Here is a 26,341-nt window from a genome sequence, read left to right on the forward strand (position 1 = left end):
ATTTTTGATCTTATGCCTAGACTGCTTAGTACTTCTAGCACATCCTCTTTTCCCTCTTCCACACTATTAAAAAAACACTTCTGAAGTCTTGATTTTGTTGTCAAGTATGTATTTGAATTTGACTGTTTACTTTGAAGGCAAATGTATTTCTAGTGTTGAAGGCTGTAGTGTTTAAAAACTGCAAATCTAAATGGGCTTATTCTCTCAAACTTGTTCTGACTCTGAAAACCAAGTTGAATGTCAGAGTCCTCTTCTTACTTTCAGTAGTTCAGAACTTCCTCTGAAGATGATTACTCAATCATTGGCCTTCTCAAATGTGTATATGATTTATAACTAACAGTCACTTTTAGTTTGCTCATTTTCCCTGTCATATTTTAGTAGACTGCCTGATCTTGAAATGTTTAATGTAAGGACCTGTCTGTAATGCCTTAGTGTAAACAAATCACTGCCATGTTGCAGGGCAGGGCGTGTGCAGAAAGGTTGGATAATTTTATGAAGATTGATTCTTCCACAAATTGCTCATTTGTGCAATGTTGTGGCAGTGATGCACGTAAACATCATGTAATCTTTAGTAGACTTACATTAATAAATCTGTTATCTTAGTTCACAAGGTCTGAAACTTTGTTTTTTGAACTTTTAGTCGGCGAGGCTCTGGCCTGGGCAAAAGAGGAGCAGCTGAAGCTCGCCGACAGGAGAAGATGGCTGATCCTGACAACAACCAGGATGGAGTTAACTCTTCAGCTGCACGGACAGATGAGCCTCCCCAGGGAGCTGCAGGTAAAAAGGAATTCCAACTGAAGAATTTTTAGCATAGTTGCTAGTATAAAATTCTTTGCATTTAAAAATAGTTAAATGAATCGATTAAGGTCTGAAGACAAATTGTTGAAGCTGATAAGTAGTGCTGGAAGGTTTATGAGTCAGAGGGATCCTTACATTCAAGTATGATTTTTTTTTTTTTGCCATTTGGTACATGATTCAGTTATGCTTTTTTGTAATATCCAAACTATATCCAGTAATCCAGATGTTAGCTTTTAAGCTTCTGCTGCTTTTTAAAAAAGTAACTTCAGCTGGTGCTGCATAAATGTCATCAGCCGAAAAGACATCAAACTTCAGAATACAGAAGGTATGCATTACCTGTAAAAGCACTGTTGAAACTACTCAAATATTTTACAGATTTTTTTGTTGAAATTGCAAGCATGTGTGTACTGGAGAAATTTGTGACCAGTTGAATACTGTTAGTTGCACAGTTCTCTTAGATGATAATTTTATCATCTGGTCCTAATTAGTGAGTTCAAAAGAACTATTCAGTAATTATGCTGAATGGTATAAAATACTAAACATTCTATGCTTAAAGGTGGCTATATCAGTACAGAAAGTAGTAATGGAAACTAAGTGTAGCATAATACTCAATTAAGAAAGGTATGCATTTATTAAGGATACAGGTAAATCTGTCTGAAACTTAATTTTATGGACTAAGCTGTATTTTTTTTCGTTATCTTGTGTTGATAAAGCCATTCTGTTCAGCTTTTGGAAAGTACTAGTCCTGTGTTTTAAATTGAAAGTTTTACAGGAGTTTGCTGGTGGAAGCACTAAATGCAGAGTGTGCTTTTGATGGTGGAGCTTTTTTGGAAGTGAGTGTTGTGGCTTTAAAGACGCTGTAACTTGTATTAATCTCTTCTTGTTCCTTTAGCTTCTAGTTCTGTTGCTGGAGCTGTAGGTATGACAACTTCTGGAGAAAGTGAGTCAGATGATTCTGAGATGGGAAGACTACAAGGTATAAAATTTACCTTTTTGGTTGTTAGTCTATATATAACCATACCTACACAAATTCTGTATGGCATTCAAGTGGGAAGGCTGTATTTTGTTTCATTGTCTGATTGTGTTTCTGCTCACAGTAATTCTGAAGTAAGGATTCACAAGCCTTAATTCAGAAAAGAGTTAATTCAGCAAGGAGTCTGGAGGGGGGGGTGGGATAGTGTCTTTATTCATTTAAGTGGTGTGTAATACCCTACTACTGATGATTTTCTAGGAGGAGGTGGGGGGGAGAGAACTGAGAACTCAGTCCTATTAAGTGTGTAAGCTCAAATATGAAAATCTTCTTTGCAAGCATGTTTTAAGTTTGGAGGGTAGGTTAGGCCTAGTGTACTCTGCCTGCTTCTGGATAACATTTTTTTTTTTGTGCTTGTCATTGATACCCATGTTGCTGTAAGCTTTGACCAAAAAAAGTCTGAATGTTCTTAAAATGCTTGCTTTTGTGCTTGGGCTAAAGGAGCCTGGTCTCTCAAAACCAGAGAGTATGACAGGTATAAACTCAGTATGCATGTCCTGCAACTGGTCTAATGATTTTGCTACTACATTGCAGGGAGTCCTGAGATCATGATATCCCTTGCAAATGACAGGTTTTTGTTGATCTGTATATTTAATGTGGGAGTGCTGTCAGTATCAGTTCACTTGCTTATAGTTATCAGTAAGTATAGCTATGCATTAGAAACATTGGGCTAAATTGGTTTTCACTATTAATTATTTTTTATTATCAGCAGTAGTCATGGTTGCTGTAATAAAATTCAGAATCACCTACTTAGTTTAGCTTAAGTAACAGTACTGTAAAGTGTTGAAAATCAATCAAAAAAGAAACCCGCTAATACTTACCACAGTTCTTCCCTCTCCTCCTCATCAGCAAATAAAGCTGTTGAACCTGTTTTTCAGTGCCATTTTTTTCAGAGTAGTAGTGCCTGCAGGTCCTGAAAACACGAAGATAAGCTTAACCTATCCTGTGTAGTTTCAGTTCAGATTTGAAATTACAGCCTGATGTATCTACTGCTCTGGCTCTTGGCTTATAGCAGTTTAATAGATGAGATGACTTTTGTGAAATACACAGCTATGCAAACTCAGCGGGTGACTTTGCAAAGGACCATACTGCTCTAACACAAAAATTAGCTACTTGTTCCTTTAAGGTCATCTACTTGGTGTTTTTTCAAAATCGAGGTAGCTGCAATCATCTAATCCTAACTCTTAAAAGTATCAACATTCTAGTAGTCTTAAATGATAACATCACGGAATTTAAGCTTTTAAAAATATACGTAGAAGCTTTGACAATGGCTGTTATCCTCTGTTTGCTTTTAGCTCTATTAGAGGCTAGGGGTCTTCCTCCTCACCTGTTTGGCCCTCTTGGTCCTCGGATGTCGCAGCTCTTCCACAGGACAATTGGAAGTGGAGCTAGTAAGCAAAGTTTGTCTAATTTGACTTAATTCTTTCCACTTCCAGACTAGTAGAATTCAGCCAATAGTAAATCTAATATTTGTATTAGCGTCATAGTTTAATATAGTATTTTACATGTTGGAGACTTGTATGTCTTGATAGCGCTAGACCACTTGTCAACAATTTTAATTTGCTTGTCTTCCTTTAAGGAAGAAAATTTTGCCTTAGCTGTATTTCTTTGCTTTTCTTTTTTGGGGCATCTTAATGTTCCCTCCTAGGTGGGGAAGGGAGGGTTCTTGCCTTTTCACCCCTTCCTTATCTTTTTCTTTTGCATGATGGGCTGCTTAACAAAAGACCTCTCCAACCCCCTTGGGTTTTTTGCTAGCTTTACAAATGCTTAAGCTAGCTTTAAAACAACTAGTAGATGTCAGTTCTAAGTTACATTGGTTTTAGTTTCAAAAGTGTTTTAGGTTTTGGACAGAATGGATTTCCTTCAGACGTTGTGTCAGAGAGAACGTGGGTCCTTAGACTTGCACCAGGTCTGCGCTATGCAGCTGGATGAGATGTGCACCTTCCAGTCCAAGTCTGGCTTCCCAGGAGAGCCAGAGGCAGCCTGTTACACTGCATGCCAAGAAGAGGATGGGGTCTCATGGGTGCTCCATGTGCTGTATTAACTGGGGGGTGTTGCAAAGTCCTTTGCTGCACAAAGGTTGGGATGGTTTGGGTTCTGGCACCTGCTGTAGGTTGACAAGATGGCTGTGCTGAGCAGTGTGGCGGACTCCCTGTGCTGACCAGTCTGCACTGGAAAGGCAGCCAAGAGTGAGATTTTGTCTCCTTTTCCTATTCCCCCTTTCTATGACAGGGAAAGGAAATGAAACTACAAATACAGAGGAAAACAAACTATCTCTGGTCTTCCACTCTGGCAGAAGTATAGCATAGCAGTTCCCTTGAACATTTTCTAATACCTTTTTTCCTAATTTTTTTCCTGGATATCTAGGTTCTAAAGCTCAACAGCTTTTACAAGGTCTTCAAGCTACTGATGAAAGTCAGCAACTACAGGCAGTGATTGAGATGTGCCAGCTGTTGGTTATGGGAAATGAAGAAACATTAGGAGGATTTCCAGTCAAGAGTGTTGTACCAGCTTTGGTAAAGATTTAATCTCAGATTTCTGTTGGAGGATATATTATTTCACTCAATGTCTTGATTAATTTAAATCATCACTATTTATATTGTCTCTTTAGTGTGTGTGTGTGTGTATCTGTCTTATTTGGTCTTGAGAGGATGTTTTCCTCAATTTTGATAGTCCTATTAATTTTTAATAGCTCAAGAATAGGCAGTGGTTCTTTTGGAATTCTTACTAACATTCAAAATCCTGAGTCAAAAGCTACAGTAGTGATTTGTACCCTTTTTATGATAATATCTAGATACATTTTTTTACACAAACAATACTTTTTATTTTTAAACAGATAACACTGCTGCAGATGGAGCACAACTTTGACATTGTAAGTAGTTTGTAATATTTAAGAAGCTTTTGAAATATTAAGATGTTATCTGAACTTAAAATCAAATATCTTTATATTTAATAGATGAATCATGCATGTCGGGCCTTAACATACATGATGGAAGCACTTCCCAGATCATCTGCTGTAGTGGTAGATGCAATTCCTGTCTTCTTGGAAAAGGTAAAATGAAATCAAAACAGTAATTAAACAGCATGAGTGGATTGTATAGTTTGTTTTAACTTTAGGAAATGCCATTAAGGTAGTGGCTTATTTTCATGGCTTACAAGATAGTATAAAGTGCATGAGAAGCTTCTAAACTTAATCTTTGCTCCCACCCTTACTGAAAAGTGCTCTCTCCTTCACTCAGGACTTTGTTGGGTTGGTGTTACAAACATACGAAATGTGTAAATAAATGAGCCGTTGACCCTTGGAGTAGCTCCATGGCTGAGGTAGCCTTAGGCTGTCAGGCTTGGTCAGAGCTGGCTTCATTAGCATATATGTCTTAGTAGAGGCTGTATGTCTGAGTGTTAATCAAGGTGATTATTTTTGAAGATCGGTTTAGAAGTTGATATACCAGCTTTTTTGTTTTCCTGTAGCTGCAAGTTATCCAGTGCATTGATGTGGCAGAGCAGGCACTTACAGCCCTGGAGATGCTGTCACGCAGGCACAGTAAAGCCATTCTGCAGGCAGTAAGTACAACCAAAACAAGGCAGGTTTGTCTCTGCCTGCTCTACATCTTGGTGATCTTCTGTGAAGATGAAATAAGAAAACAACTTTCTGTGACTTCAGCAGTACTGAGAGTGAAAATGTTTGTTTGTTTTGTTATAGGGTGGGTTGGCAGATTGTTTGCTGTATCTGGAATTCTTCAGTATAAATGCACAAAGAAATGCACTAGCTATCGCTGCCAACTGCTGCCAGAGTATAACACCTGATGAGTTTCACTTTGTGGCAGACTCTTTGCCACTGCTAACACAAAGGTTAACCCATCAGGTAAGAAGTTTAAAAAAATGGAATATTTTCATTTTGATCTGAAAGCAGTTTAAAGATATGTCCAGATACCTGGTTCTTCGCTGTGTATTATTTGCCTTTGCAAGATGATAATTGACTTCAAGTTTCTATACTGTCAGGTTGTGATATACCAATGTACATATAGATCTTTTGTGGTTCTGTAAATGTGACATTTTAGAAAACAAGACAAATAGATACTTTAAATCAAAACATAAGTAATGGTTTTGTAGTCCTTGTAAGAACAAGGGCATCAGTAAGAGGAAGTCCAGTAGCATTACTGGTTTTATGTTTTTTTTTAACAGATGGGTTGCAAGGTTCTCTCCCACTTTAAATCAGAACACCCTCTGTTTCAATTTTTGTGGGTTTTTTGTGCTTTAACTTTTTGGGGGACTTTATGGCATTTTTAAAAAGTTCCTGCTTTTGTGCAATAGTTTGAAGTGATGAATCTGAAATCAAGGGGCTCCTAAGGGCTACATATCCTGCAATGCTGCTGCGTTTGTAAGTGAGCACTTACAATAACTGGTGCACCAAAAGAGAGTTTTGGTGATCTGCTTGGTGGCAGATCCCTGTTAAAAAGATGAAAAAGGAGAAGTATTTTGTTTATTAACAAATGCAACTAACTGGAAGCTTCCAGGTAATGGTTTTATGTATTCTTGTGCTGTTCTTAATTTTGCCTACATCGTCTTGCTGAAAGACTGCTTGAATCTTTGAGGCAGCTTCTAAGAAGCCAAATGACAGCTTTAGATTGTACTCTAGAAACAGGAAGCACCATTCTCACCAGTAGTAGGGACAAGTACTGATCCTGATCTCTGAAGAGAAGCTACAACCCACCAAAGTAAGATTTCAAGAAATTTTGAAGTGGAAATTTCCTGGAAAAGAATCTTGAGTTAGCTCTTAACAGAATAGTTGAGGTTGGAAGAGAGCCCTGTTACCTAGTCCTAGTTCCCCTGCAAGTTGAGCTAGAGCAGATTGCCCAGGAGCATATCCAGATGACTTTTATTTCTGTTTTTTAAGTATCCTCAAGGATGGAGACTTAATCTCTCAGGCTAGCCTCTTCCAGTGCTCAGCTACCCTTACAGTTAGTGTTTTATTATGTTCAGGTGAACTTTCTTGAGCATTTCATTGAACTTTTAACCAGAGCTATTTTCAGGACAGTCTTTACTTGTGTCTTTGAATTTGCTGTGTTGTCTGTGCTGCATAATATGAAAATCAGGCTTCATGTAGTCTGTAGAATAGTAGTAGTGTTCACTCCTGCTTACTTCACCTTTTCCCTATTGTTTCTTCCTTTCAGAATCCAGAAGGACTATTAGAGATCAATTTATTAATCTCTAAAGGTCCCTAAAGGTATTTGAGTTGCAAGGGGGGGGGGGGGGTTTCCCAGGGAATATGTAGGAAGCACAGCTGTATCAGGAGGTCAGTTTAGACTGTCAGTGAGTTTAAAAGTGAGCACTGTAATGTTCTGTAAAATGTGATTATACTGGCCCTTTTGGAGAAGTTTTTATGAATGCCTCAAAATGATAGCATGTTCTAATGCAAGTTAACATATTTCAAATTAAAGAGAACTTTCTTATAACAGGACAAAAAATCTGTTGAAAGCACCTGTCTGTGTTTTGCACGGCTAGTGGACAATTTCCAGCATGAAGAGGTAAGAGTGTGGATGAGGGTACATTTCTGCTTTTTTCTCCACCCACCCTGTTTCTCTTGAGGACTCACCTTTCAAGGACTAATGTTTCCCATTTTGTTGTTCCCTCCTTGAAGAACTTGCTGCAGCAGGTTGCTTCCAAGGACTTGCTAACAAATATCCAGCAGCTCTTGGTCGTGACACCTCCTATCCTGAGCTCAGGAATGTTCATCATGGTGGTGCGCATGTTCTCCCTGATGTGCTCCAACTGCCCCACACTTGCAGTCCAACTTATGAAGCAAAGTGAGTTCTTACTCTTCCGTGTTCTAGGGGGCCTGTTCATGTTAATGCTTACAGTCAGTGTGGAACTCTGTGCACTTGATTATATATACTGAGTTTTTTCAGTTTTTCTCTTACTATATTTGCCCTGGGATAAAAAGTTGAGTTGAACTTGTTGAACACTTTTATCCAGACAGGTTTTTATCCTTTTTCCTAGTTCTAGCTGTTGTCATTGCAGTGCTCACTTAATTTTGAGTCTGTATTGGCTGCCCAAACTACTCTTGTTCTGACATGAGCTGAATAATTCTTTTCTTAGTTGTTACCATGTGGGGGAACTATGTGCTTCAAGTACTTCTTCTAGGGGAAAACATGAACAAATGTAACTGCTGTAGAGCTGTCTTAGTTGTCACTTGTTTTCTTTGTTCCATCTCACGAATTTTGACTGACCCCTTCAGCTGCCTTTCTGTATCTTTCCCTGAATCTTTCCCTGTTTTCTTCTGTGTCTTGTACATTGAGTGGTATTTCTCCCGCAGTTGTCCCTTAAAGGAAAAAAACACAAACCCAAAAAAGCCACAAACCCCAGACCTGAGAACAAATACATTTCTTAATGTTCAAAGACACACTTTTGTCCTATGGTCCACTCTTTTTGCTTTGGGCAGTAACTGTCTCTTCTGTGTAGTGTCCAACAGAAAATGGAATCCATATCTGATGCAGTCAGTCTCATGGATAATAATTTTTTATAGATATTGCAGAAACGCTTCACTTCCTCCTTTGTGGAGCCTCAAATGGGAGCTGTCAAGAACAAATTGACCTTGTTCCACGAAGTCCTCAAGAACTTTATGAACTTACTTCTCTTATTTGGTAAGTCTTGCAGTCCTAGGTTTTGGGTGTGGTTGGTATATTAAAATCCTTACCTTCACTAAAATAAGGCAAACAGTTTTCAGCTTAGATGGCCTTGATTGTATACTTCTAGTAAAATACTGTTTTAATGTTCTTTACAGTGAACTGATGCCTTGCCTGCCAAAAGAGGGAATCTTTGCTGTTGATACTATGCTAAAGAAAGGAAATGCACAAAATACAGATGGTGCAATATGGCAATGGCGAGATGACAGGGGTCTCTGGCATCCCTATAACAGGATTGATAGTCGAATAATAGAGGTAGTAATTCCACACATTTGTGTGGTGATGCTTTTCAAATCTGCGTGCGGTTGTATAGGGAATTGAGTGCTTTCTCTGTCTTTAAAAATACCACTCTTGATCTTTCTGAGTAAGAAACACAAGTTTCCTCAAACATCCTGCTGTAATATTGCACTGTTTTGGTGTTCATCCATACCAAATCACTTACTTGCTGTTCTTACTGAGTTTCTGTCACTGTTTTTCCTACTGTGTTACCCCTCTCCTCACTTTTCATATAGTTTTCTGTTTGTTAGGGATTTCTTAACTTGAAATTCTTCCTTGATTTTAGGCAGCTCATCAGGTTGGTGAGGATGAGATAAGCCTGTCTACGCTTGGGCGTGTCTATACTATTGATTTTAACTCTATGCAGCAAATAAATGAGGATACTGGAACAGCTCGTGCCATTCAGCGAAAACCAAACCCTTTAGCCAGTACAAACACTAGTAAGTACAGCCCAGGAGACACCTGGGCTCTCTAGCTGTGGCTAATATATGCTGGGTTGTGCAGCAAATGTGTAAATTTATTCTTAACTAATGAATTTCTTATGGCTTCTGTGGAACATCAAACTGTTCTGATTTATATGAAGGTAGAAATTTCATAACAAAACTCGTACTATTGACACGTGTGCTTTTTAACATGTAAGTTCCTCCTGGGACCTGAAAATGTATTGAACTGGGAGGGAATTGGGGGTGTTCCTGGCTTGAATTCTGAAACAGTTCTGTTCATACAACTCTTATTTAAGGAAGACTCTCTGAGGGCTTCTTCCTGTTATGCAGAAATACATAAGAAAACTGAAGAAAAAAAGATTAAACTCCTTGAAAAAGAGGAGGTTTTGTACCTTCATACTCAGTTTGACTTCTGGTTCTTGAATTTTATTTTCTCAATTTGAGAGCTGAATTGAATCAGTTTTAACAAAATAAAGTAATCATCAGAGCAGAGGTGCAAAGGTCTGTCCAGTGATTCGTTGTGCACTTTCTCACAGGTGGACATTCGGAATTGAAGAAGGATGATGCTCGAGCACAATTAATGAAAGAGGACCCAGAACTGGCAAAATCCTTTATCAAAACACTGTTTGGTGTTCTTTATGAAGTATATAGTTCTTCAGCTGGACCTGCTGTTAGACACAAGTGCCTTAGAGCAATTCTTAGGATAATTTATTTTGCTGATGCTGAACTTCTGAAGGATGTGTTGAAAAACCATGCTGTTTCAAGGTAGGTTCTTTAACTGCTGCAAATGAAACTAATTTTGAGCTTACAGCTCAAACTTTTTTTTATTTGATTACTTTTTTTGAATCATCTTTTTCAGGGGAAAAAATGATACTTTAAAAGTCTTACATATTTTCCAAAAGCTGAGGCTGTCAGCTCTGCAGGCTGTTTTTTGCATCATAGAGTTTGCAGTAGTTGCCAATGCTAGACATTCTTACTAGAAACTTAGGTGGCCTCTGGCTGTGTGTACTAGAAGTGTCAAATATTATCCTTTATTGGTTTTTTGATTTCTAAAACTTGCCTATGAAATTCTGAGGGCAAGATAACTTTTGAGGTAATACAATGCGAACAGTAACAGACACTGATAGTATTCAACTGGTTAAGTTTTATTCATGAAACCTGTCCTACGTGTTACATGTAAAGTTGGCCATCTGAGTATGCAACTGGAAAATAAACCATAGTTTTTCAGAGACTGAGTTCCAGAACACAGTGTTTATAAAAGACTGTCTCCTTTATGCCATGTTAAAACTTGGTAAAAATGATACAGGTAGGAGGAGAACTGTCGCAGTGCTTTTATTGGTAGCTTTTATAAAAGCACTGTGAAATTTGTTTGCTTTCAGTCTCCAGTGCTGTGTATGCAAGATGAACTGACTTGATTTAAAAAGAAAAACTTAGCCAAAAACTCACAAAGCTAACTCTAATAAATTATCTGTTTTAGTCATATTGCCTCCATGCTGTCGAGTCAAGACCTTAAGATAGTAGTTGGAGCCCTGCAGATGGCAGAGATTTTAATGCAGAAGTTACCTGACATTTTTAGTGTTTACTTCAGAAGAGAAGGTAAATAATGTTGTTTTTTTTTCTTTACCTCTTTATGTAGTATTTTAAACATGTGTGTCCACTTTTCCCAAGCTGTAAAAATTGAATATTGTTATTGAATAATAAAGGAGGTCCTGTGCAAGATGTCTTCATACTACTAGGGAGGAGCTGGCCCAGACTCTGGAGGAAGCAAGCTTGTGTTTTCAGAATCTGAAGCAAGTTTGTACAGGCTTACTAGACACTACTGAACTCACTTAGGCTGAAGATGGCTCACTGAAATTACATGGGAAGTCTTCGTGGAGAAAATGGATGAATGTTTGGCAGGAAGTCTTTGTACTAGTGTTTGCACTTGGGGTTTCTTTAGCTGCTGTTCATACTGCTCTAATTTTTTATTTTTAAACTATGTAGGTTAACTTTTTGAAGAAAAGATTGAACTGCTTTTAAAGCTTAGTATTGATGGGTGGGGTGAGCAGATACTGCCGTAGTCAAAGCAGAGGTTCTAGTAACACTCAGTTCTACATTTTCAAACACCTTTGTTCCTGCCACCACATCTCTACCACCCCCTCCTCTCCCCCTATCCCAGACCAACCCACCAAACAAAGATCTCTTCTTTCTCCAAGGGGTGATGCACCAAGTGAAAAACTTGGCAGAGTCTGAGGCTTTGCTAACAAGCCCCCCAAAAGTCTGCACTAATGGATCAGGAACGCTGGGAACCACTACGACCATAAGCACTGGGACAGCCACTGCTGCCAGCAACGCAGCTGCAGATTTGGGCTCTCCCAGCTTGCAGCACAGCCGGGAGGATTCCTTGGATCTGAGCCCACAGGGGTAAGTTAAGTCCACTTCCTGAAGAGTAATCTGCATTCTGGCTTTGGTGCTTTCTTGTTTTGGAATTTTGGGTTTTACTTACCTTATTTTTTAAGAGAATGTCTAGGGTAACATGAGCTGCCCACATTATCATCTGCATTTTGCTGTGGTGTTTTCCTCTAAAGAACTAAATTGAAGTGGTGTTGAATTTTTCAATGGGTAGTTTTGATTCATTTTATATTAAATGTTTAAAAGAGGAAAAAAAAGCAGTGACCTGACAGCTAGGTCATAATTATTTATATTAAATAATTTTCTGTTTTGGGAGACTGTCAAGAGCAACAGCTTGTAGTCTCATCTAACTGTTGAGGACAGTGATTCTTTCAGAGCTGTGGGGCATGGTTTCTGTCTGCTGGAGACTGGAGAAAAAATAAATTATCCTTAAGTTTTGTTGAAAGGCAATAATTTTGAACACTTGTAGAATTAAAATACAGTGTAGGAATAAATTACTAGTTTTCTCTTACTTTAAAGGTCAATTATTTGTCACTTTAAACAAGAATTGAAATATGTGAACTTGTGAAGTGTAATGATTGATGAGTAGAAATGCCACAAATTGTTGAAGAAGTGTTTTCTGTGCTTTTGTAGGGGAGGCATGTCAAATATCCAATGTTGGTTGGTGTTTATCCAGTAGAGATGTGTGGAATTTTTTTTTCATTTCAAGTCTATTCAAATAAATGGACAAACAAATGGTTGCACAAATTCAAGCATGAAAATAACGAGAAATTCTATTTAGTGTCTCTTCTGGCTGTATTTGGCTGCTCATAACAGAAAGATGGCAGCTAGCAAAACTCTCTCTGAATGGAGTTAGTGAATATCCCTGTTATGGGATGGAACCTCTTCTTTAATTCTCAAGGAAGTAGTTGGCAGATGCATCTTAAAATGGTGGGGGGGGGGTTGTGTGCATGAGTATATATTTGTGGGTGGAAATAAGTAAGTTTATTTTTAAATTTGGACAGACGACTGAGTGATGTTCTAAAGAGAAAGAGACTGCCAAAACGAGGGCCAAGGAGACCAAAATACTCCCCTCCAAGAGATGATGACAAAGTAGACAATCAAGGTAAATAATTCTGAATATATGATACTTTTATCTCCTTTTAAAGTAAGCTTATAAACTGCAGAAAGAGCTGTGATAAACCTCTTGATTCTCTTAAATTTTGTCTTTACTTCCTCCAGCTAAAAGCCCTACAACTACGCAGTCTCCTAAATCATCTTTCTTGGCAAGTTTAAATCCTAAAACATGGGGAAGATTAAGCACACAGTCCAACAGTAATAATATTGAACCAGCACGAACAGCAGGAGTAAGTGGTCTTGCAAGGGCTGCTTCCAAGGATACCATTTCCAATAACAGGTACACACTCACAAAAAAAAAATCACAGTACTTGTAACATGAAGTTGACTATGATTAGGTGATTAGGTAGCACCTACAAGGAAGTTGGAACTTAACCACAATTGAAAAAATTCTGGGAAAGAAATCAAGAAATCAAGGTAGAGAGATTAGCATCTTAATAGTTTAAAGTTGCATGGTGGGGAAAGATTGGACAACTGAGAAAAACAATGCAAGAAGTGATCTGTAGAGAAAAGTACTTGATGGTGTTGGAGTAAAAGCAAAGGGTTTTCTGTGGCTGCTGTTTAACATGGAAAAAGTAATACTCAGGCTGGATTTACTTGTAATATTGGTGTATGCGAATGCTAAGTGTGGCTAAATTATTTTTGTGTGCTTCTTTACAGAGAAAAAATCAAGGGCTGGATTAAGGAGCAAGCCCATAAATTTGTAGAACATTACTTTAGTTCTGAAAACATGGATGGAAGCAATCCTGCACTAAATGTATTACAGAGACTTTGCACTGCAACTGAACAACTCAACCTCCAGGTTAGAAGTGGCAAACTTGCTTACAGTTTGGGGGCAGTCATTTCTTGCCTTGACTTATGAGTCATGATGACTTGGAGTAATTTTTTAGAATGAGCGTGTACGCTCTGACACACCACTTTATGATAAAAGACCAGTCCTAGCAGTGTGTCATTTGCATAGCATTTCACATTCAAAAGTTCTACGGTTAAGTGTCAGCGATCAACTTTATTCTTAAAGAACAATACCGTTTGTAGTAAGAACTTGGAGACTGGGGGAGAAGGAGAGGGAAGCAGCATTTTGTTAAAATGATAGAAGAGGTATGGATTGGGGTAAATGTGGTAGCATGTCAAGAACTTCAGCCTTGCTTTTCAGACAGTTCTTTTTTTCAGTGGTCCTTGATAGGTGGTGCAAACATGTAACTTCTAAACCAGTACAAGAGCTGAGCTGTGTTCTGTGCTTTGATCTGAGCAATCATTAAAATATGAAACTTTCCCACCTCCTCTCTCCCACTCAGATGTCACATAAAGCATACAGCAATCTGAGTTGTTAGGGTTTTGTTAGTGTGTTTTTTTTTTCCAAACAGAAAGCACCCCTGCTTGGAGCTGATCTTTACCTTGCGTAAGATGGAAATGAGACCTTGTGCTTCTCTCAAAGTAGAGAAAATGTAGATGTTGCCAGTAATGTGTCCCCTTGAACAGAGACATGCTTATGCTCAGATTATTTGTCCTTCATTGCTGCTTGTATTGAGTTACTATACATTCCAGACTTCCCTTTTTTTCCCCCTGCCCTTTAGAGGTGTTCCATGCAGTAGAAAGAAAGCTAGCATTTCCTTAAGCCTGTAATACCTGGGTAGTAAAACACTCTTCATATTTTTCAGGTGGATGGTGGAACAGAGTGCCTTGTAGAAATCCGTAGCATTGTCTCGGAATCTGACGTCTCCTCATTTGAAATCCAGCATAGTGGGTTTGTTAAACAACTGCTGCTCTATTTGACATCTAAAAGTGAAAAAGATGCTGTTAGCAGGGATATCAGATTGAAAAGATTTCTTCATGTATTTTTTTCTTCTCCAGTAAGTTTTCTTGTTTATTTTTTTGGCATTCTTAGTTGTTTTTCTCTCAAATTTTCTTTCTCAAAAACCCATCTGAGAGGTTCTGTGTTGACCTTATCTTAAAGGTGGAATACAGAAAGAATGTTTTGTTTATGTCTAAGTTGTATAATGCAACTTTGACTTTGTTCAGTGTCTTTGTAGGTCATGACCTTTTTTGAACAACCTGTAATTAGAGAAAGTTGCACACAGCAGTGGAAAAAATGCCAAAATGGCCAATTGTCTGAGTCTTGAACAGTGTAGAAGTTGTTTCTGTCTTTTATGAAGTTATTTTGATAGTAATATTATCGCTTAGGACTAAATACTGCAAGAAACTAGTGTTCTGTTTTTAAAGGAAGACATTTGAAGTGGATGAGAGGAAAGCAGATAACTAAAACTTCCAAAGCAAAAAGCTTGTTCATAGTTAAGGGTGAATGCTTAAAATCTGTTGGGCTATTCAATTGAAACCAGGAGAGAAGATTTCCTTCTTTGAAACAGGTCTTTCATAAACTTCTGTCATTTACTCATCCTGATACTGGTGCTACTTTCAGTGAGAGCAGGGATTCTTAATTATGGTATAAAGTGTTTAGGATGTTTTAATTCAAGCAGGTAACTAAAGACTGGACTATATTTCAGCTTCCTGGAGAAGAGCCCCTTGGAAGATTAGAGCCATTAGAAAATGCACCTTTGTTGGCATTAGTCCATAAAATGAACAACTGCCTCAGTCAGATGGAACAGTTTCCTGTTAAAGTGCATGACTTCCCTAGTGGAAATGGAACAGGGAGCAGGTAAGGATTAATGCTCAGGTAACAGTTTTGTTGGAAGCTTTTGTTTTCTAAAACTTGTTTCAAACAACAAGTACAAATAGAAATACAATTACAACAGGAGGTAATGGAAACCTCTGACCCTGTTAAAGACAAAAGCAGTGACACAGTTAGTGTTTTTCAATCAGTGGAAGATGGAATATTTTACTAAATGTTTGCTTGCCATCTTGAAACTTGTCTCACTTAAATTGGGGGTGATAGATAAACTTTAAATGCAATCTCAAAATTTACTCTTTAAAAATACAAATGTCTTTCTTGTCCCCACGTAACAAACACTGGAAAGAAACAATCTATTTGTTGGACACTCATGTTTTTTAGCAGAGTAATTAAATTGCAGAGAGTGTACTACGGTGCTCAACTTCGTTATTCATCTAGGTTCTGTTCTCTAGAATGATAGTGGATTAGGTGATAAGTCTTGGCTGTGAATGGAGTTTAAAATAGCTGTAGGCCTACCCTGAGTCTTCAGATACAGAATAAATTTCGAATCCAGCTTGGTAGTTGTTTTTTAAGTAAGAAATCTGAATGAATAAAGACCTGTTTCTACAAGGTCTTTTCTATACTTAAGTAAATCAACACTAGTTTTTTATTTATTATATAACAGTGAATTTCTTTTAGTCCAGTTGTGCATAAGTTTTGAAAGTATTTTTTGGTGCTGGCTGAAAGCTCAACATGAGAGGAGGAGCATTGAAAATTAATTTTTGAAAACTCTTTCTTTAAAGTTAGAAATGCCAAAGGTCTTCTATGTCTCAGGTAGTAAGGTAGTGTGGAGAGGTTTTTTTTCATTAATGGTGACACAACATCCATTTAATTTTATGTATTGGAGCCTCACACTATAGCATTAATCTAACTAACATTAAAATTCAGTAGTTGTTTTTTGTGAAACTTAAAATCAGTGGGAATTAATGCAGCACACAGATTTCTTATTAGAAGAAATTAGTGTCTCTATACTGGCTTTTGCAAATAGTATGTGCTCTGTAATCTCAGAATGCTTCCATAACTATATTATTTTTGGTAAAAAGTGGGATAACTACCAAAATTAAAAAGCTGCTAATCATAGAAGCAAATCCTGCTGTTCTTTTTGATAGAAAATGAAACACGAGAAGCCAGAGTGCTGTAGCATTGTTTGACTGCAAGTTTTACTGTGGATTATGTCAATGAGGATTTTGAAGCATTAAGTTTTGGTAGCCTTTTACTAGCGCCTGGAAATAGAAGCAGCCCAAGATCAGAGGCTTGTTGTATAAAACCAGCTAGTTTGAATATTGATAGTTTGGTGAGGTAGAATGTATGTATAAACTATTCTTGGCAAGAGAAAAACAGGAGATTTCAGGTTTTCTCTTTGGGTTCTTATTGAAAAAAAATCCATTTTAATGAATACTTGCATTTTCTGTGCCCATTTCTGATCCTTGTTGCACTGTACATAAGCACAGCTCTAAATCTCCTGTGTCATCAGCTGACCACTGAACTACTTCAGATTTCAAAGATGGTCAGTATAGGCCATATTGTAATCAGACCTCAGGCTGGGCTTTCTGTCAATTCATGTAGCTTCCAGATTTTGTTTAACTTGGATTCTACTGTTCTTGTAGAAGAAAACTTTTTATCCACTTAATTTTAGAGAAATAATACTCTGAGCAAGTAAAATTGTAAATGCATGTATAAGCCTATTTTACTGCATTTTAGTGCAGTTGTGGTTATTAGATTCTTTGTGTAGCAACTTTTTTCACAAATTATTTTGAGTTTTTCTCTTAACAGAGGATCCCAAGCTTTAAAATTCTTCAATACACATCAATTAAAATGCCAACTGCAAAGACATCCGGACTGTGCTAATGTGAAACAGTGGAAAGGTGGACCTGTGAAGATTGATCCTCTGGCTTTGGTACAAGCCATTGAAAGATACCTTGTAGTTAGAGGTATTTATTACACAGTCACTTGTGTTTTCCTTTTGGTATAGTTCCTGCTGTCAGTATGAGGATACCTTGCTCACAAGGGAGGAGATTAGTAGTTCCTGCTGTCAGTGTAGAGTCTGTAAAACTCTCTAAAAGATTATGCTGAACACAAATGAAGGTACCTATGAGGATACCTTGCTCACAAGGGAGGAGATTAAAGCTGTAAAGAATCTTCTTTTTCTGGGACAAACTGTTTCCTGTGGTAAAGAGTTCAGTCAAAATACTATCAGAAGTATTGCTGTTTTACTGTCACACTGGCTGTAGCTTGGCAGTTTTGATGCCAGGTGTTGATACTGAAATTTGTTCTAGCAGTTCTGAATCTTACTGTTCTTGACTGATACATTTTGGAACTGTCTTAGAAGTTATAATAGTCAGAGTACAAAGCATTGATACCTTTTAATGAAAAAAAGCAAATGAGGATGTCCTCTCTTGCCTCAGGCTATGGAAGAGTTAGAGAAGATGATGAAGATAGTGATGATGATGGGTCAGATGAAGAAATAGATGAATCTTTGGTAAGCTTTTGCTCTGGGAGTACGGGGTGGGGGAGGGGGGGTGCAGTGTAGGGAGAGCCTTAAAGAAAAGCAATGCAACAAGTTTCCTAACTTGTATGGTTGTGGTTTTTTTTCAGGCTGCTCAATTCTTAAATTCAGGGAATGTGAGACATAGATTGCAGTTTTACATTGGAGATCACTTGCTGCCATACAATATGACTGTGTACCAAGCAGTGAGGCAGTACAGTTTACAAGCTGAGGAAGAGAGGGAGTCTACAGATGATGAAAGCAACCCACTGGGAAGAGCTGGGATTTGGACAAAAACACACACCATTTGGTAAGTTGCCTAGAGAGGACCAGGCACAACTTCTCCAGTTTACTAAATGTATATACATCAAGAAATTTGGAATATAGCTGTCAGTCTTTTTTATTCCTTTGAAAAATGTGGAGCTTTGAATTTCCTGATGTGCTTGAGATACTTAAAACTTAGGAAGAATTCATTGCTAGCTCCTGATGTTCTTTCTAGCTCCTGAGTAAAGCTGGTGAACAAGAAATGGGGAATTTTAAATGATGCCTGCTAGATGGGGAGGAGCCATTCTTAGATAACTAACCACAAACAGTAGAGAATGTGCAGTATTCAGCTAATGGTTGACTTCATACTAATTTTTCCAGTTAATTGCTGTGAATATGAATGTATTCTGTGGCCATACTTTGCAAGAAACATTGACACATGACTATGCTGAACATCTTAATGTTCAGCAGTCTCTTTCTTTTGAACATTTAAATGTGCTAAAGAAAAAAGCAGACAAATAAAAACGCCTAAGACAGCAACCAAAAAATGCCAAAACCCAACCTAACTCTAACCTCAAACACTTTTGGGTTTTGTTTATACACTCACCTTCTCTCCTTGCAGTTCATGGAGCCGAAGGGTCCCTGTTTTTTCTCCCCGGTAAAATACTTGATTCAGAGGCTGGATCATATCCTAGCGCAGTGTTCTTATCTTTCTGCTTTTAACTGTCATTCAAATAAAGTTCTGGAAATCTGAGAACTAACATCTTTAAAAGTGCTTTTATTTCCCTGTAAATTAGCATTTTAAAACATATTTTTAACTTTTGTTCACTTTTTAGGTACAAACCTGTACGAGAGGATGAAGATGGTAATAAGGACTGTGTTGGGGGTAAAAGAGGAAGAGCACAAACTGCTCCCACAAAAACCTCCCCTAGAAATTCTAAAAAACATGATGAGTTGTGGCATGGTGAGTGTGGTGCCTTGCTATATGTTAGATTTCCTCTCAGTCCTCTCAGAACTTTCACAATGCTTACTGTCACTATAGTGTTTCTTTTAAAGCAGACATAGTATAAAAATAGGAAGCATATATATTTAACTGTATATTAAAAGTAAGATATTTACTGAGTTGCTTGCCTGAACTGTTGCAGTTAAGTGAATGCCATGACTAATACTGCCTAGGCTCCTAATAATTAAATCTTGGGAAAAATTCTAATTGAATTGTTTTACTAAGATGTTTTTTCCTGCCAGATGGCGTATGCCCTTCGGTGTTAAATCCTCTGGAAATTTACCTCATATCTACTCCACCTGAAAATATAACATTTGAAGACCCCTCATTAGATGTTATTCTTCTTTTGAGAGTTCTACATGCTATCAGTCGATACTGGTATTATTTGTATGATGTGAGTAGAGCACTTTTTAAATCACTTTGATATTGGTTCAGGACAGAACCATCTGTAACATTTTAAATAACCTTTCCTCCCTCTCCACTGCCCCTCAAGAAGACAGAAAAATGCAAATTTTGCCATCTTCCCCTACATGTTTGTCTAACTTCTGAGAAGATGAAGGCTGTAAATTCTTACAGTCAGTCATATTTTCTTTATACTGTTTTGAACACAATATCCATGCTTTGCTCTTTAAGGTCAAAGACCAACATTATTCCTGAAAAGGAGATTGGTACTGAACATCTACTCAGTCCTTCTTTCATGTGTGAAACCCTGGATGAACAAAACTGCAGTGAAAATTGTTTTACTTTCCATGCTAAGCAAATTAGAAACATTAAAAATCTTTTTTAACAAAGGCTTGCTATTTCTTTCATAATTTATCTAACTAGAAATACATTGTTTTTATTTAACACAGAATGCAGTCTGCAAGGAGATAATTCCAACCTCAGAGTTTATCAACAGTAAACTGACAGCAAAAGCAAACAGGCAGCTTCAGGATCCTTTGGTAATTATGACAGGAAACATCCCGACTTGGCTGACAGAACTTGGAAAAACATGGTATGAGCGATTTGCTGTGTAGTGTCTCTAATTCCAGTTAAGTAGGAATCTTGCCTGGGCAGCACAGGGCATCATCCTTAACAGGACTTCAGAGTGCAAAATGTAGTCACTGAAGTCTTGCCAAGTTACATAGTGGCATGGATGTTTACACCTACACTGCATAGTTTTAATCACATTCTGAGAGGTAGACGATGTGCAGAGTTTGGATGGCTTCTTACAGGAATTGCTGAGCAATCTGAAGGTTTTCCACTGAAATTTTGATTAGTCATGTGATATTTTTTCTCCTGGTAAACTGCTCAATAACATTCTTACCGTATCACTGTATTTGTCTCCACACATACAGTATGATACAAAGGAAGATACGTTTATAAACAATATTGATAAAAGAATCGAAATAATTTTTAGGAAGCTATGTACATAGTACTTTGTAGTATCTTGATACAGAGTACAAGCTGTCAAGTTCTTGCAGAATGAAAGAATGGGAAATTAGAATGAGAAATTAGAGTTGACATTCTTGGGTTTTTCAAGCATGTTAATTGCAGCAATATTGTTGATGACTGTGGAATACATATTCAGAGAAACTTTGGCTTTTCGTTTTAAAAATAAGATCTCATAAATGTTCCAGATAAGATGATGAGCATGAATGTATATTCTTCAACATATTATTTGTTCGATTAATGCCTATGGAGGACAAAACTCTTAACATACACATGCCTTTGAGAATAGTGGAAGTGATAAATTAAAACAAGAAGTTTCTCTGGGAGTCTTTCACAGATTTAGAGTATTTTTTTGCAAATGGTGGAAGGTAGAATAGTCATGCTGCTCTAGGCAGGTTCTCATGTCTTTCTGCTGCCAAATACGGGAGCTTGAGCTTAAATCTTTGATCTGTTGGATTTATTAGTTGTAGAGCAGTAGTGAACAAGGAATTTTATTTCCTGATGCAAAATTTGCATAGCCATGGCTTTTGAATATTTTGAGTTACTTTTCAAGAGGAGTCAAAAGTTTCTGGAATTTTTTGTCACCTTCATATATTGCATTCCTCAAAACTCCTGCTCCTAAGCATTTTAACTAAAACTAAAGCATGCTTTGGAGGCTGCTTTCACCACAGAGCATAGTAAACCATTCATTTTGGATATACTACATTTCTGTTGTGTTTAAAACCAAATGCCAGTCTGAGATGCTGCTTGGAACACAGCTGACTAATCTAATGCTCTTCACAGCCCATTTTTCTTTCCATTTGATACCCGCCAAATGCTGTTTTATGTAACGGCCTTTGATCGTGATCGAGCCATGCAAAGGCTACTGGACACTAATCCAGAAATCAATCAGTCGGATTCTCAGGATAGCAGAGTGGCACCACGGCTGGACAGGAAAAAGGTAAGTACATCTTCTTGAAAATGGAATCAAGGATCTATTTATTTTTCTATTGTCTTTAAGAATATCATTGTGAGCAAGACTTATTTGTAGAAGTTGATGTTTTGGTGGTATAGTTTGGTGGTATAGGGAAGGGGAGGTGGGTTTGTTCCTGCAGTCTCTCGGCAGCAGGCGCAGTGTCTTCTCCGTGCTGGCCGCATGAGGGCAGGAGGAGCAGCCTGCCATAATTCCAGCAGTGAACACAGTGTTTCAGACAGCATTAGTGATATTGCCACATACTGGCTTGTAGACCTCTGTTTTGCTTGATTCTCCGAAGAATTCAAGTAACGAGATTTAGACCCTTAATAAAAATACTGTCCTTGTATCTGGGGAAGGTAAATTACCTGTCACAACATAATAAAAGTATGCTGTGATAGTGTTAAATTTGAGGGAGTCTTGGATGTCTGTCTTGAATCTGGAGATAAGTTATCTTAAAATGATACCTGCTATACATACTGTATAATCTCGAATTCCTGTGGAGAAAAGCAGCAGGAGACACAAGAATCAAGTTCAAAAAGAATTTAGCTGCCCACTTGTAGGAATCCCAGTGGTGTTGAGGCTTTTGTTTGGGTTTCAGTATCTTTACTCTATTTTCTTCTCTACATATTAGTTTGAGGTATTTAATGTCACATGATAATACTTTGCTGTATCATAGTTCTATTGCCATATTCTTGGCAAGAAAAGTACCTATTAGTTATATTGATGTAAGTGGAAGGCATTGTTTTTTCACTTTATATTGAACACATTCATTCTAAACAGTTCTCATATAGAAGCAAGAGTTATTATATCAAAACATAAGCTTACAAATTGTTGAATTGAACTGTGGAACTATTGGCATGGGGTGGAAAATGTGCATAACTGATTTATGTAACTGCCTTGGGAGCTGGAACTTACAGCCATAATTTCACTACATAAAACTTCTCTAATGTAGCGCACTGTGAACAGAGATGAGCTGTTGAAACAGGCAGAATCTGTGATGCAGGATCTAGGCAGTTCAAGAGCCATGTTGGAAATCCAGTATGAGAATGAAGTAAGTAATATCACTGCAGTCTAATTTATCCCCTTTTTACTGAAGATTAATACAAATAAGCTGCAACTTTCTTAAAATGGCTTGGTCAGATCCTTTCTTTCATGTTGCTGGTGCTAAATAATTTTATCCTTTAATTATCCCTAATCCACTTGGTTGTGATTTTTAGTTGCTAGGAGAGGCTCTTTCTGATCTAAATTTCATAATCAATTGTATTCAGCAGAGCTAACTTTTTTCTAACTCTTAAGCAAACTATGTATGTTTTCTCTATATATGAGAATTGGGTGGTTAATGCTTTTACTGCATTGTTACTTCCTCTGATAGGTGGTCTTTCCAGGGCCTCTGTCATGCCAGGTTGCCTCTGTCATGTTGTGAATGTTTCTGTAGTTAGGTTGTTCCTTAGATGCTTTTTGCCATGTAGTCTTTTTTTATAGCAAATAATGTATAATATTTCTCAGACTAAGTAAAGATTTTTATATTCAAACTGACCTCATGGACTTAAATATCTCATTCCCCCTCTCTCCCCTCACCCTTCATCCCCTGTAGGTTGGCACAGGCCTAGGCCCTACACTAGAGTTCTATGCACTTGTATCTCAGGAACTACAGAGAGCAGACTTAGGCCTTTGGAGGGGAGAAGAAGTGACTTTAGCCAATCCAAAAGGTAATTGCTCTACTACCTAATCTATAAATGTCGATGAATATTGAATTGATTCTAAGTTGACTTCAGTTATGTAAAGAGCACCTCAGTTTGTGGTCAGATAATATGCCTGATCGTAGTGTGTGGATCTTTGTGGGTTTTGTTGAGGTTTTTGTGTGTGTTTTGTTTGGTTTGGTTGTTTTTTTTTTTAATGAGAAGCTTAGGTTAAGCTTATCTGAATGCCACTGGCATCTTGAAAGAAACTAGTACAGTAAATACTGAACTCTTTTCCTTCTTTCTTCCTCAACAGGAAGCCAGGAAGGTACCAAGTACATTCATAACCTTCAGGGCCTTTTTGCACTTCCTTTTGGTAGAACAGCCAAGCCAGCTCACATCGCAAAAGTTAAAATGAAGTTCCGCTTTCTGGGAAAACTAATGGCCAAGGCAATCATGGACTTCAGACTGGTGAGAATGGAACAGAAAATCTATTCTGAAGGGGTCACATAAAAATACTAGTTCTGACTGTTGAGAGATAAAAGCATTAAGAGTTACGTGGTATTACTTTCAGCTCCAGAAGTCAGGGCAATCTGAGGCGGGGCAGGGAGAGGGATGAGCATGCAGTGAAGTTTTGTGGGGGAAAAGGATAATATGTGTTGAAGATCTTTACAGTGGCTTTTGAGACCATGGAGTAGAAAGGAAAAGCCATTTATCTGCTATGTGTTGCAATCTTTCCAGTCTTTCAAGAATGTTTTGGGCTCATTGTTACACCAGCTGCTGATTGCTTTAATGTATATCCAGTAGGCAGTCACTTGGGATTTTTGACTGTAAATTTGAGGCAAACACACTAGGACATGGTGTTCTGGTGTGTGCCAGAACTATGAGATAGTATTGTAGATCTGGTCAAGAGATGAAGTAGTAAAATATACTTTTGGAAGACAGTTCAGTGCTAAACAGTTCAGTGCTTTGCTTTCCAGGTGGATCTTCCTCTTGGACTTCCTTTTTATAAGTGGATGCTACGACAGGAAACTTCCTTGACATCACATGACTTGTTCAGTATTGATCCAGTAGTAGCCAAATCAATATATCACCTTGAAGATATTGTAAGACAAAAGAAAAGACTTGAACAGGATAAAACTCAGGTGGGAAAATAAGCCCAAGAATGGAAGAGTGCATCTTTACACATTTGAATTTTACGAAATAGCAGTAATTCAGCATGTATCATAGGGCTTGAAACTGATTGTGTAGTGATAATTACTTTGGTTCTCACACAGAGTAGTTTTAGTGTGACTAGATCAGTGGCTAATAATTATAAAAGTCTTCTTCTAAAGTCTAGCATGAGAAATTCATTATGGGATTCTTCTGTGTGATTAAACACAGTCCTAGAAATGCCTAAAACTGCCAGCTATTTGCCTAACTTCTCTTTTGGTTCACTTTAAAAAGACTAACCAACTTAAATACAGGTGGAAAAAAATCCATCCTTGCTTCTTGAACAGTCAAAAGTTCGGCTTTTTTACTAGTTGGTGTAATCAAAATTCCATGTTTCATAGAAGTGCCTTTTATGTAGGATTATTTTTTTTCACTGAAGAGCTGTATGCAGAGCTGAGTTGAACAGCCAGCATGCATGAGCATACAGGTTCTTTCAGACATACATTAATTTTTCAATAAGAGTAGTTAATATTACTCTTAGCTGAAAATACCACAGTTCACTGTGGCACTCGTGGTAAAAGGTCTTTGGCAGACATGGTTTTTCTAGCATCCATTGTTAATAGATGGCAGGAAGTAATAACCTAATTTATACTAAGCTTAATACATCTGTCTGGTTTGTTACTAGTGAAAGTATTGCAAGTTTGTGGGTCTTTGTTCCTCTTTGCCTCATTGTCTCACTATCTCCTTGGTCATGGCTTTTAATTTCCCAAGAATTTGAAAAACCTGAAACCTGGTGGATGAAAGCTGAAAAATGTCAGTATGCATGCCAAATATAAGGAAAAAACAGCCTCTGTGCTGTAGCATATTTCACATTTCTTTTTCTTGCAGTAGAATTTTCTAGCTAGTTTGTCTTCTGGCATGTTAAGTAATTCCAAAACTGCTAGAAAAAAGTGTACTCCTGTGATCTTTCCAATTTATCCATTAAGCTTCTTTATCTGGTTTCTCTTGGTTTACTGTTATGTATGAAAACTCCTGAAGGAGAGCAAGGAGAGCTGTAACAGTTGTAATGGTCATGCTCTTACAGAAATGTCTGATTAGTCAAAGCTGCTTTAGAAGTCAAAACTTTTGGATAAGTTTATTTTAATTAATTGTTTTCATTGGTTTTCACTTCCAATTTTTTAGACCAAAGAAAGTCTACAGTATGCATTGGAGGCTCTGACTATGAATGGCTGCTCAGTGGAAGATCTAGGGCTGGACTTCACACTTCCTGGGTTTCCCAACATAGAGCTGAAAAAGGGGGGAAAAGATACACCGGTCACTATCCACAATTTAGAGGAGTATCTCAGAGTATGTAAAAGCAAACCTATGACTAAAATTCTCTTTTTTCTTGCTCCCAGGTAGTTTGTTTCCATATATATTTCAGTTCATTCTCATAAACTAGGCATGACAGTAATTTTCCTACTTATGACTTCTCTTCTGTACTAGTTTATTACTCCAGTAAAACTGTTAGAATGTAATTGCACTTGACTTGAAAATTGTGTGGTACAAGAAGTCTGGTTTATATGTAATGAAGTCATCAGAAGTTTGGCTTTTTGGAGAAAAAGTAATTTAAGTGGATTCGTTGTAAGTGGTTATGATAATGAATTTTTTAGGAATAGTGATTTAGCAAATTATTTAGCAATAGTGATCTAGCATCCCAGTGGCCTTTGAAGTGCTGTAATAGTAGTGTAATTTTTTTGGGTTCAGTCTTACAAAAACATCAGCACTTGAGTCAAAAATAAAGCATTCAGTTTTTGTCCAAAAAGCCAAAACCAAACCAACAAAAATCCTAAGGAAAACTGAGCCAGTCAACCAGAGAACCCCAAATGTGTGAAAAAACTCTAAACCATAAAAAGAATTCAATAAGGAAAAGATAAGGAAATATTGCCAGAATAAATAGATAGTGCACCTGTGTATTGATTCATTCCTAT

At 37.6% G+C, this 26,341-nt stretch overlaps 1 protein-coding gene across 14 annotated transcripts in view; it reads left to right on the forward strand.

The window, feature by feature from the left end:
- Nucleotides 1-26,341, forward strand: part of TRIP12 (thyroid hormone receptor interactor 12) — a 77,331-nt gene that overhangs the window by 45,397 nt on the left and 5,593 nt on the right. For 9 of the 14 annotated variants that reach the window (XM_041414414.1, XM_041414410.1, XM_041414417.1 and 6 more), the window contains 33 exons: nucleotides 641-777; nucleotides 1,691-1,774; nucleotides 3,124-3,219; nucleotides 4,196-4,344; nucleotides 4,665-4,700; nucleotides 4,785-4,880; nucleotides 5,297-5,389; nucleotides 5,529-5,690; nucleotides 7,285-7,353; nucleotides 7,467-7,632; nucleotides 8,352-8,469; nucleotides 8,610-8,766; nucleotides 9,074-9,227; nucleotides 9,767-9,995; nucleotides 10,708-10,826; nucleotides 11,426-11,633; nucleotides 12,626-12,726; nucleotides 12,843-13,017; nucleotides 13,398-13,539; nucleotides 14,396-14,587; nucleotides 15,239-15,390; nucleotides 17,161-17,333; nucleotides 17,808-17,881; nucleotides 17,998-18,197; nucleotides 18,988-19,115; nucleotides 19,397-19,548; nucleotides 20,006-20,148; nucleotides 21,369-21,525; nucleotides 22,493-22,591; nucleotides 23,135-23,249; nucleotides 23,536-23,690; nucleotides 24,200-24,364; nucleotides 25,554-25,718. In XM_041414414.1, coding sequence (XP_041270348.1) covers nucleotides 641-777; nucleotides 1,691-1,774; nucleotides 3,124-3,219; nucleotides 4,196-4,344; nucleotides 4,665-4,700; nucleotides 4,785-4,880; nucleotides 5,297-5,389; nucleotides 5,529-5,690; nucleotides 7,285-7,353; nucleotides 7,467-7,632; nucleotides 8,352-8,469; nucleotides 8,610-8,766; nucleotides 9,074-9,227; nucleotides 9,767-9,995; nucleotides 10,708-10,826; nucleotides 11,426-11,633; nucleotides 12,626-12,726; nucleotides 12,843-13,017; nucleotides 13,398-13,539; nucleotides 14,396-14,587; nucleotides 15,239-15,390; nucleotides 17,161-17,333; nucleotides 17,808-17,881; nucleotides 17,998-18,197; nucleotides 18,988-19,115; nucleotides 19,397-19,548; nucleotides 20,006-20,148; nucleotides 21,369-21,525; nucleotides 22,493-22,591; nucleotides 23,135-23,249; nucleotides 23,536-23,690; nucleotides 24,200-24,364; nucleotides 25,554-25,718 — 4,561 coding nt within the window. The remainder of the gene's footprint in view (nucleotides 1-640; nucleotides 778-1,690; nucleotides 1,775-3,123; nucleotides 3,220-4,195; nucleotides 4,345-4,664; nucleotides 4,701-4,784; nucleotides 4,881-5,296; nucleotides 5,390-5,528; nucleotides 5,691-7,284; nucleotides 7,354-7,466; nucleotides 7,633-8,351; nucleotides 8,470-8,609; nucleotides 8,767-9,073; nucleotides 9,228-9,766; nucleotides 9,996-10,707; nucleotides 10,827-11,425; nucleotides 11,634-12,625; nucleotides 12,727-12,842; nucleotides 13,018-13,397; nucleotides 13,540-14,395; nucleotides 14,588-15,238; nucleotides 15,391-17,160; nucleotides 17,334-17,807; nucleotides 17,882-17,997; nucleotides 18,198-18,987; nucleotides 19,116-19,396; nucleotides 19,549-20,005; nucleotides 20,149-21,368; nucleotides 21,526-22,492; nucleotides 22,592-23,134; nucleotides 23,250-23,535; nucleotides 23,691-24,199; nucleotides 24,365-25,553; nucleotides 25,719-26,341) is intronic. The other 5 variants (XM_041414416.1, XM_041414420.1, XM_041414421.1 and 2 more) reach the window with 4 other exon arrangements.

The sequence above is a fragment of the Onychostruthus taczanowskii genome, unplaced genomic scaffold (assembly GCF_017590055.1).
Source record: "Onychostruthus taczanowskii isolate IOZ18803 unplaced genomic scaffold, ASM1759005v1 scaffold45, whole genome shotgun sequence".
NCBI lineage: Eukaryota > Metazoa > Chordata > Aves > Passeriformes > Passeridae > Onychostruthus > Onychostruthus taczanowskii.